Source organism: Solea solea, chromosome 13 (genome assembly GCF_958295425.1).
Source record: "Solea solea chromosome 13, fSolSol10.1, whole genome shotgun sequence".
In the NCBI taxonomy this organism is placed as follows: domain Eukaryota; kingdom Metazoa; phylum Chordata; class Actinopteri; order Pleuronectiformes; family Soleidae; genus Solea; species Solea solea.
The window spans coordinates 18,488,907-18,501,143 of NC_081146.1; the positions used below are offsets into that span (position 1 = coordinate 18,488,907).

At 40.7% G+C, this 12,237-nt stretch overlaps 1 protein-coding gene across 2 annotated transcripts in view; it reads left to right on the forward strand.

Moving 5' to 3' along the window:
* The first annotated feature begins 7,480 nt into the window (after positions 1–7,480).
* Positions 7,481–12,237, forward strand: part of zfpm2a (zinc finger protein, FOG family member 2a) — a 113,540-nt gene continuing 108,783 nt past the window's right edge. For both annotated transcript variants that reach the window (XM_058648140.1, XM_058648141.1), the window contains exon 1: positions 7,481–7,943. In XM_058648140.1, coding sequence (XP_058504123.1) covers positions 7,904–7,943 — 40 coding nt within the window. In that variant the 5' untranslated portion in view covers positions 7,481–7,903. The remainder of the gene's footprint in view (positions 7,944–12,237) is intronic.

A 12,237-nucleotide genomic window follows, 5' to 3' on the forward strand; every position in this document is an offset into this window, starting at 1 on the left:
AAGTCGTTTGATGACACAGTGGAGGAACAAAGCAAAAAAAAGAATCAACAACTTCTCAAAGACATTTAAACAAAACAAAGGCTAATGCCTTGAATTGTCAGGTAATATTAAGAGCATAAGAGAAAGTGATTCAAATCTCTCCCACTCGGCTCTAGTCTGGGCCACGTCCACACCCGGAGGTGTGCTTCCTCCCCAGGCTGCACATCCGAAACCCCCCACCAAAGCTCAGCGTCCCCGTCGTACACGCTCCCAGGGCTGGTGGACTCACCCACCCCCCAGGTACACACACCAAACTCGGAACCTCTCGGAACCGGTGACCAGGTCAACTCTCAATTAAATCTGAGAGATTGCAGAGAGAGATTACATTGTGTACACAAGCGCACACACTCACACACAGAGGAAACTTGTCGACTTCTCACGCGACTTGTCGACTTGTGCCACTGACGTCATGTTAATGTCCTGGAACAAATGTGTACATGTGTCATTTGAATGGAACGAAGAGCATGTAAGTATGACCGTGACAGAGACCATAGACTGTATGTAAGTAGATGTTGTCTTACTATTGGCCTCGAGATCCGCTACCTATTGGATGATTCCACCTGTTCTATCACACTGGTGTCTGCTCATATGTGCCGTACTTAACAGTTGGTCTCAACTGGCGAACTGGAATGCTTTTGTGGTCTATGGGGACACCTTAAAGCTACTGTCAGCGACTTTGTCTTTTGGCAAACTTAATATCCATTGATGCTTTTAGAATCGGTCAAAAGCAGCAACAAACAGCCTAAAGTATCACCTTGTCACGCTTCTTTCACATTTGTGTTGTGGGATTCCAAAAAAAGTTGATTCTAGGTTTACTGTCACTGTAAATGAAAAAGATAGCATTTAAGGACAAAGGCAGCTGTTATTTTTATATTCTTGCTGTGGTAAGTTAAATATCTAAATACACGTCACATCAGAAATAGCAACAGCAGCATAAACCTTTAACCCTTCTTTTTAACCATGTGTGTCCTAGAAAATAAAGTTTTTACACTTATTCCCTGTTTGTGATCAACCCCGACATTAAAAGTGTTTAATCTGACCCTCTTTAAAGAATAAGAGACATTCCAGCGTAAGCCCGGCACATATTAGCCTCAGCTCACAGACGTGACAGGCTGAACACAGCTTGTCAACATCCTGGAATCGGTGGTGGCGGAATCTGACGACAACATGAAATGAAAACAAAATGCAGCACATGTATATATATATATATATATATGTATATGTTTATATAGTACATCCTCAGAGGGGATTTAGCAGAACTGCCTTTAGATGTTATTATTCTTGTTTGCAAAATGCACCATGAGCACATTTAAAAAAAAAAAAAACATAAGTAAGTAAATATAGAGGAGCTCCTGTCTTTTCTCTTTAGCCTTTGTCTTTGTTTGCTTTCCAAAGATAATTTAAGTTTTCTGTTTCTAAGTAGTTCAATCCAACCCAGGGGAGCTATACTCCTGTGAAACCAGATTTTTTTTTTCAACTTCTTTTTCCATTGTTTTTCCTCCCTTTTTCTTAGCTTCAACCCTTATATCCCAATGCAATTATTTAATATACACCCACTCATAGTCTGCATATGAGATATGAATATAATTGTATGTTACTTTTTAATTACGGGAAAAATCTAACTTGTAAGATGATGGGCTGGAAGGTGCCATTGCATTGTTATTTTTTTTTTCATCCTCGTTTTCTGATTATGTGAGCTGGGCTCCTTTGCTAAGCGATGATAAGCAGAATTTCCATGTTCTCTGCATAATTAATCCATCTTTGCCTCTCTTCATGCCAACTCTGCCGTTATCGCCTGCACATGCCTGAATTGCAAAAGAATCCTCTCTTCAATTGGAACTTATTGATATTCTGAAAAAAGAGAAAAAAATGGAAATCCACAAATTTAAGCCACAGATTGTTAAATGGATTAATTTCGCGGCAATCGCGAGCATCTAACGTGGGGAGACAGGCACAGCAAATTGAAAGTGTCTCCTGTTTGTGGAGGTTTTTTTTTTTTGTCCCAAATGATAGGGTTTATTGGCATGTTTTTTTTTCCTCCATAGTCAGAAATTACCATTTATTTGCATGCCATAAAATACTTTTATATGGTTGAAAATTCAGAGGAATTTCTTTCAATGCCTGTCGTTGGCTTCACGATAACAACTTCAGCTTCCCACATCTGGACGCTTTTGATACTGGGTGAAAGGAATGTCTGAATATTTAATATTTTTATCTGTTTTCATCGATGGTTTCACCATTAAGAATGGCTCTGCTGTTTGCATGGAGCCTGGCAGATGTAGATTTATTTTCTGAGCTGTCTACGGCCTGCCTTTCTGTGAATATATTGATGCATTTTTCCATTTTGCTGTGCACTGATGCCTCTGCATATGTAATAAACCAGCAGACACACTTATAAAATACATCAAGGGGCTGTATTATAATGCTGCGTTCAGATGTGGGTCCTCAGTTACTTGTGCACATATAGGGGGGAAGGCGGGAAAAATCAGCAACACTTATCAAATATAATTTACTTGACCTCATAAAAATGAATAACGTTGAATCACAGGGTGTCAAAACACATGAGGTGCCCGTGTGTAAAGCGGCGAATATGTTATATGGACACTTTGCATACAAACAGTGATGTAATGAAACGTGCACACGGCCACTACAGTGAGTTATACTGTCCGTTTGCAAAGCGGCGCAGGGGGAAGAGTAAGAAAAACCACAAAACAGATGTTAATTGTTGCACTGACTTACTGTTAAATTAATAAAAAGGTATCATGAACTCCAAAAAAAAATAATGTACTCTAAGAAAAACAATAAAATAAAATAAAGATTTTAAGTTGCACACTTACAGATAGTAATGATTGATATCCGATTGTACAAGAGGTAAAATGGACTATAAATGAGTCTTACTATACTTTTAATAAATGTAATTTTAAGGGGTTTGTGAATTTTGCAGTTGGTAAATCTGATCTGACATAAAATGTTTTCTGTGCTTTTTGGATTTTTGTACCTGGTGATCCTGTTATAACGTCATTCATTCATTCATTCATTCATTCATTCTGCAGGCTGCATTCCCTCACCTCCCACTGTCAGCTCAATCAATTATTTCAGGGAATAATCGCTTCGCTTGAAGAAGTGATATTTTATGATTTTAATCCATAAAATACTTGCTGTTTTCCCCCTGGAGGTGTCACAATCTCAGCTTTTGACCACATAAACAGACAGTGAGATTATGCTGCCCTGTGGTTCTCTCCTCCTCTTCCTTTTTCCCTCAAAAAAAAAAAAGAGAAAGCCTTTATTTACAGATTTACACACTTCCCAGTGGGAGGAGCACCGTTTGTATTTCCCGCCCTCTTTCGGTATTTTTACCACTTCCCTTGACTTGAACTTTGGTTTGGTTAAATCTTAAGATGCTTTGGGTTAGTGTGACATTTTCACTCCTTTTTTTTTAAAGCTTTCATCTTTTCTTGTTTCTCTTCTATCTTTTTCTTGCCCACCCCCCGCTTTGTCTATATATCTCCGTGGTAAACGGGAGGGATGAGTAGTGGGAAGGAGATGATGGAGGGGGGGTTGTTACTGGATGGCGTTGCGGCGAGAGAAGCCTCCATGGAAAGAGCTGGCGCAGAGGCCTCCAGGGCCGCGGGTGGTTTGGCAGCTCGGCCAGCGGAATGGGCACTCTCTCAGACATCTGTTTGCTCGCTGCTGCTGGAGCTACTGGCTGGAAGGATGAACAGGGACAGGATGGAGGGTGGAGAGTTGGACGGTTCAGCCAGAATCAGCATTTTACCAAGAACAGATAACAACTCCGCACAAGAGACATTAAAAGTCGTGAATTATATTGACAGGGCATTACACGGGATCCCGGTGATGAGGTCTTTGTTGGGTTTGTAGTGCTACATGTGGTGCATTCAGTGACACAGCGGAGTTAAGTAAAATCGCATAGAATCATGGGATATTGTGCAAAAAAACGTTGTAGAAAGAGTCCAGCATATAAAGAACAAGTTTCTGTCCCCCTCTCTCTTTTAAAGTGTATCTATCTATCGAGGAACTACATTATTCTACTCTCATCTCTCTCTCTCTCACACACACACAGGCAAACACATGGACACATCCACTGGAGACAAACCAATCCCCAACAGCCAGAGGGTGACACCACAGCAGGCAAACTCACACTAGTGATGCCTAAGTTGAGTTGCTGAGGCTGCTCTTTACGGATGGAGCTCCAGTCTCTCTCTCTCTCTCTCTCTCTCTCTCCCAGTGCCATCGGACATGTGTGATCCCTTAAAGAAAATCAACCCAGTGATTTGTCATGCCAGACACCCTGTGATATTACTCACTCACTCAGCAGAGCAGCTCGCTCACACGCGGTCTCAAAGAGGACGGACGCAGCTGTTTTTATGGAAATAATTCAATTAAGGGCCGTCGTAAAATAAACACAATACTGGGACAACACTGTTTTATTTATTTTTTTAACAAAATGTGAGCACCTGCTCAAGTTATTGCACAGTTGCATCGGGAGAGACATAAATGTGGGATAACTGTGGAGTATAACTTTTGTAACGATGCAATCACACACCTCTTAGGGACTGCAGTGAAATTGATGGGACTAGTGGGGGCCAGTAAAAAGGAATAATGTGTTGTTGTTGTTTTTGTTGCTCTTGTTTTTTTTTTGTATGAATGGACCTATATTTTCATTTAAATTCCATACAAACTAACATTTCAGGTGGCTCCTCTTTTGAGATTTGCTGTGAATTTTGTCTACATTTTGCGGCAAAGACAATTATAATTTCACGGTTTTCAGAGAAAACAGATTACTTTGTGTACTTTTTTTGATGACAGTGGGATTTGCACCAGTTCAGTTGTATCATGGACACAAAGCCCCCAAAAAAATATTAATAACCTTACAGACACTTGTGCATTTTAAGGACGTGAACCATGAGGTTCAGCTTATAACTCCCTACATATATATTGTGTGCACTCCCTTATTATATATAATACAAATGTTAAATTAAATAAATTGTATGAATTATGAGGCTCCACACAGATGCTACCTAGCACAGAGTGGAGCGACGTGTCTACTGACACTATTTATTACCTACATTTCAAGTTAAATCTGTACCGTATTAGTCCAAATCCTCCTCATCTCGACCATGAACAAAAAGCTCAGCCATCTCTTATGTCAATAAACTGTAAATTAACACATCAGTATCACAGTATTTCATCTGTTATTTTATTTCGCCCGGATGAAACATACAGGTCAAACGCCCGCTGACAAGCTGTCAGGAGGAAAATCCACTGAGCTGCAGAGAAATGTTTTGTTCCGAAAGATGTTTTCCCGAGTAAAAGGGACACCATGGAGCCACTGGACAGACCACCTGCACTGACCTGACACTGAATGGCAGTCCCCAAATGAGACTTGGCAGTTTTAATCAAATGATTTAGCACATTAAATCAACCTTTCCCCCTGTAATCAGATTATGTGAGTGCACTGCACAGCATCGCCACAGCCTACTGTATACCTTAACCTATTAATGTGACCAACCTTGTGTCAGTGATTTCCCCTGCGATGGAAACAGTATCATGTTAATTATCACAACCATCTGGTCTGAGCGGTGAAAAAAAAACAGAAGGAAAAAAAGCCTTCTTTTCTTCATGCAGATTTGTACCTGTCAATCAACGCTGGCTTCAAACAAGCCACCGGGGCTCAGGAACAGCAGAGAAGAACCATGCTCCAGTCTCAGAGGATTTAAGAGTGGCGTTAAATTAATCTTCAGCTGGCAATTTGGCTCTTCTTCCCCACTATGTTGTTGCTCTTAATTTTGGTGCCGGGTTCCTGATATAGCCAGTAAACGTTATTTATGGATGTTTCGCTTGGTAATTTTACAGTGTAGGACTGCAGCGTCTCATTTTACTTGTGTCTTTTTTTGTGGACGGTTAAATCATGTGTTTGAAACGGGAACTTTTGTTTTCCGTCTTATTTTTGTGTGTGTTTTGAAGAGGTCACCATGCTCTCATTTCTTTTTTAAATAAAGGGGGTGCGTGCTCAGTGTGACAAGGCTGGGATAATGAAATGATTCACTGTTTATGACTATCGCTATCCCATGACATCATCATGTTTGGATCAGGAACAAGGCTGCATGTGATGACGGGGAGGTGGGGAGGGAGGGAGGGAGGAAGAAATGAAAGAAAATAAATAAATTAATACATTTTTAAAAAAAGAAAGAAAAGAACTTTAGCCACCAGGGGACGGGAGGAAGCCGAGGAACAGACAAAGTGAGGAGGCTCACAAGACAGATGCTCTCTTCAAGGTGAACCACCGCTGACCCGTCTGCTACATAAATTATTCTGTAGTTTCAGACTCCATTCCAAAGTTGTGGAATTGGGTTACAAGATAATTTCACAGGCCACTTGCTTGTCTTCCTTGGCAGTCCAACTGGCTAATTGAGGGGAGTGATTTCCAGTTTGGGCAACTACTCAGAACATAGCAGTCAAAATCGAAATGATTTGAAGGCTCGTCTCCTCTCTGCTGCTCTCTCTTTTTTCTGCTCCATACATATATACATATATATGTATATATATATATATATATATATATATATATATATATATACATATATACATACATATATGTATATATATATATATATATATATATATATATATATATATATATATATATATATATATATATATATGTATATGCTTCCCACCCATAGGCAAACTAATTGTGGTCAAGAGAAGCCGCTTATAATCTGGTTTATAAAATATTGATAAATAAACAGAGCAGAGATGTTTCTCTCTCTCTGACAGTTTGAGTGTATTTTAAAATATAATATAAAAGTTGAACATATTTTTAAAGTGTGGGGCTCAGAGGATTTTACACCAGACTGATACACTGTGTAATATATCATATTAAGCATGTGGAAGTGTGTGTGTGTGTGTTGCAATATTATGGACCTTTTTTTTTTGCTTTTAGCAAAGAGATCAAGTGATTTGAAGTCATGGAATTAAGCCACGTTATATATTACATATTTGTTCTTGTTTTTTTTTGGATAATTCACTTTCAAACATTGAGTTCCTATGATATTGATATATATGATATGTTATTTTAAAGTAGCACTAATCTGATGAAGGCATGGTCATTTAAAATAATTCTAATAATCTTCATCATCATTCATAACAAACCCAGTTTCTCTGAAATAAAGATGGAGCAGGTGAATTCACGCAGTCACTCTGCTGCTTCCTGCTCTGCCTCCATCTCTGTTTACATATAACTTCCCCCCAAACACGGGCGCTAATTAGGTTGTGACACTAATTAACAAGTGGAGGTGAAAGTGGTCGTGGATCAAGTGAAGTTCACAAAGCTGCGGCTACGGTACCCGGGGAGGAACAATCCTTATCTTCAAACAAAAGCGCGAAACGCTTTCACCTCCCCATTCAGTCCGTGCGGATCGCGTCGAAGTGCAGCCGCATCACGCGGAGAGCGGTGCTGAGAAAAGAGTGAGAGAGAGAGAGAGAGACAGACACACAGAGAGAGAGAGAGAGAGGGTGTATGTGTGTGTAAGGGAGAGAGAGAGAGAGAGAGACCGAGACAGAGACACGAGAAAGATAAAGGAAAGACAGACGGAACGATAGACTTTTGCGTAAAAAGTACTGGTGCCCCTTTCTTCTTCTTCTCCCTTTCCTTCTTCTTCTTCTTCTTCTTTACCTTCTTCTTCTCCCTCTTCCCCCTTCCTTCTTATTTCTTTCTCGATTTCCACCACACAAGAGACAAAAACAACAACAATATTACCCTTAAACCGGCTGCTTGGATGAACCAAAACCTATCGATCTGTCAGTGCTACACCTGGATTCGCTGACCAGCTGCACAGCAGGCATGTCCCGAAGGAAGCAGAGCAACCCGCGGCAGATCAAACGTAAGTTTGCGTCTGAATGTGTGTGTTTGTCTCTCTCTCTGTGTGTGTGTGTGTGTGTGTGTGTGTGTGTGTGTGTGTGTGTGTTTTACTGTTTTCCCACTGCGTTTTACAAGCTCATTAGACTTTTTTTTTTTTGCGCAAAAATGTGCACCGATAGTGACCACACACACTGGAGCTGCGCTCATCTCATGTGTCGCCTGTCACGGTCCATACGCTCCTCCAGTCTCCCTCCGCAGTCACCGTGAGAGTGTGTGTGTCAGTGTGTGTGTGAGTACAGTCCAAATCCCACGGTGCTGTTGGCTTTAAAAGAAGTTTCACCTCTGCTGCCAAGTTGTAACAAAAAACATCAAAACAAAGGGGGGAAAAAGAGAGAAGTTATCTGGTGTCACTGGTGGTGTTGTTGTTGTTGTTGTTGTTGTTTTTGTAACGCAGGATTGTGCATCACTTCTTCATCATGTTCTGCTTTAAAGCTGCTTTTAGTGGCCATTAACCAGCTGTGACTCTAAATTATAGGCCACTCATAATCAATGGGGCTGCTTTAAAAGAGCCATTTGTTTTGGGGGAATTGTATTGATTGCTGTTAAATGTTTGTATTTATTTGTAGCACACACACACACACACACACACACAGACTTCAACTCCCTTACACACACTCACAACCCCCCCTTTTTTTTTTTTACAAACACACTAACTGACAGCAAGTGTGTGTGTGTGTTTGTGACACACAAAACTTCACCATATAGAACCTGTATATAAATATTGATTTGCAGGCTAATATCACCGTGTGTCACTGCAGGAAAAAATAACACATGTTTTAATATTTATATTAATTTCAATTCCATTTGAAGAAATAAAAATAGATGTACAGTATATTTATATATGTTTATGGAAATTTAAACCGCTTCTCCTTACACATGTGACTTCTTTATTATTATTTATATTGTTGTTATTTAATGCACAGGGATATTTTAATGAAGTGCAACCCCACGGCCTGCATTCATTTAAAAAAGAAATGGCTGAACTTTACAAACAGAATATTTCCATGAAAGGCTTCACGCAACTTTTAATTAATTTCAATTGAAGGATTTTTAAAGAGCCAAGAGATCCTCCATAAATATGTAATATGTGTATCTTTGTACACACACCCACTCCCCCCCTCCCACACACACACACACACACTCTCTGATATTAACATAGTTTCACATCGCAAATACAGCTGAGTGTGTGTGTGTACAGTGTGTGTGTTTGCCCACTGTGTTGCTGCTGCTGATGGTGATGATGAGGATGAGGATGAGGATGATGATGATGGGAGGCAGGTCTTGTTCGGGTCAAAATATCAAACATGCAGCAGTTGTTTTTTTTACTGTTATTATGTGTTTCAAGACTTTATGGACGAGAACGAGGGCAGTGTGTGTGTGTGTGTGTGTGTGTGTGTGTGTGTGTGTTAGCACACATGCATGAATTTATGAGGGCATGTGTTGTTATTGGAGTTTCTCTTTTTATTTTGTTTGCAACAGACTGATGGACAGTAGAGAAGACTCCTTGTTTTTACACACACACACACACACAGTACTGTACTGTACAACAATTATGGATCAGATTTTTCTTTTAACGTTTTTTAATTTGATCCTGCTTTGAGAGCAACATTTAACGTCGCAAAATTTGTAATTATTAATTGCAAATTCATTAAAATGTTAATTTATTTGACAAATGTATTACAGTGTCAATTTATCCTGAAACATATATATTTTTTTATTTTCCTCTCGGTTTAGAGAAGCCTGTTACAGAACCCTTTTGTTGCCACCGTATTTGTGTTTTTGACGGCATCCACTGTTAAAACCCCGAAACCCAAAGAGACTCGGCGTCGTATGACGCGATCGCCCCACTCATCTTTTTTTGGTCCAATCCTCTAGCAGCGTCCCAATTTTGTTGTTGAGCAGAGGAAGTCGAACATTTTTGTGTTGCGCGCTTTTGTCACCGTGACCTGGCCTTGTGGGAATTACTATGTCATGTGTAAGATCTTGTTAATATGGAGTATGGTGTGCAGCCGTACTGTACTGTATAATCAAGTTCTAGTTAGAAAGAGAAAGGTCACGGTGAGCCTAGATCCTCTCTCCTACCCCAGGAAATCTGAGGCAGAGGAGGCATTGCACAGAAAGTCAGCACAGACAGTCATTCTAAAGGACAAAAAGGTTGTTGGGCGCAGTACAACCCCCACACCCCCCACCTCACCCCTCTCTCCCCCTGCATACATTGGACCGTTATCTAAAATTGTGATTTATGCAGTATTTTAATATTTTGCTTATTCTTTCCCCTTGGGTGCTCTCTGAGTGGTGATAAAAAGGCAATGCTGAAAGAGCACCATTAATTTGCTCCGATGACTGGGGAGATAAGGCCAGATAATGGGAAAGATAAGCAGAGAAGATATACCATCAGAAACCCGATTATTACCATTAAAATTCCAGCCCAGCAATCTGCAGCTGGCTGATAATTCCTTCTCCGTTTCCACCACTTTGGATGATAAGGCAAAAAATAGTCACTCAGTGCTCCTTGATTAGGCTGCCTGGATATCCCGATAATACAGTGATAAATTATGTATTTTCCCCCCTTGTTTTTTTTTTCTCTGAAATGTTACATCTGATTTCTATATATAAATAAATATATAAATAAGTATATTTTCCTGCACCCCCATCCTGTATCCACCCCCCCCCCTCCCCCGGTTGCTTTTGTAAGAAAACGACAAAACCTCCACACACTTTTATTGTAATAAGAGTTTGATCGAAAGAGGAGATAGCGGTGGAGGTGTTTTTGTGTGGGAGCACATATCAATGTTATCAGCTCATCTCTCAGGGCCAGCTGCTAGCTGCTGTTGTTTTTAGCCTTATCACCCCGTGCCAATATGCCAATAAATTGCCCAGATTGTTAGTTGTTTCAAGGCGGGTCGCTAAGAATTTGACAGGAATGATGAAAATATCGCCGATGCTCGGCGGATTGTGATTAGCTGCTGTAATATGATGTGTGAATTCCACCAAGCGCTCCCTCCATCCTCTCTTCTCCCCTCCTTTTCTTCTTCTCTCTCTCTCTCCCCCCCCCACACCTCCCCTCCACTCCCTCTGCCTCAGCCTGGCTGCTGCTGCTGCTGCTGGTGTCCATACCTCTATTTGTACTGAGAGGAGAACATTTTGATGCTTAATAGGAAGGAAAGATATGAACAGGCTGAATTGAAACCAGCCTCCTCCGAGTAATTTTTCTGCAAAATTGCCCCCCAAAGTTTCGCGGAGTAAAGAGGAATCTGGATGATGAAGGGAGTGTGCCTCCACCAGTGTTTATGGGAACACAGCGCGCCGGCCCTCTGAGGCCATGCGCAGACATCTTATGTCAAATGTGCTTATTAAACTGACTTAGTGCTCTCGCCTTTACTGTTGTCTTCGCCATATGGACCGTCTGAGGATTCATGTCGCTTCCTTTGGCTCGTCCACTTGACACTATCCAAGCAGAATCACGCAGCATGCTTTTGTGATTATGCTGCTCTTTTACTGTAAGTTTGTGTCGCACCCGAGCGGCAAGTGCACCACTCCCCGGAGCTTACCACTATGTCATACTGTCAAAATGCTTAATCTACTCACGTGATAGTGATCTCACATCTGTAAAGCTGCTCCACTGCAGTGTACAGTAATGCCTTTTTTTGTGTTATTTGTCTGGTTTTTTTTTTGTTGTTGTTTTTTTTTTTACCCACAAGTCCTAGTCATAACATGGGTCTAACGATCCATTGGCGTAGAGTGGATGCGCTGTCTTAAGTGATATATATGGTATTCTGTTCGTTGAGGAACACGATTTTGGAGGAAAAACATGTAGCGCAACTGTTGTTTATAAGTGTTTACTGCTGAACATACAGTCAGACGTGATTCTTTGGTCGAGCTGATAGTCAGCTTTTTATTCCCCCCCCATCTGTGCTCTACAGTTAATCTTTCCAGCTCCTTAGCATAAGGCTACTTTATATAGTGTCAGAACACAGTTTATCATATCAGGTGACATTTCTATCTTTGAGGGGCATTTATCAGAGGCAGATTACAGCAGTAAGGGATAAGGGGAGTGTTTACTGAATTGACTGCCAAAATCCTGCATCTGAATTTGTGTGTATGTACATTGGTGGGTGTACAGTATGCGCGCGATGAGCATGTGGATATGTGTTTTCATAGAGGGATCAGAGATGTTAGTTCATACGTATTTTTTTATTTTTTTCTACTTCACGGAACAGGCTCTTCGCCCTCATTCCTCATACTCCTCAACTTAT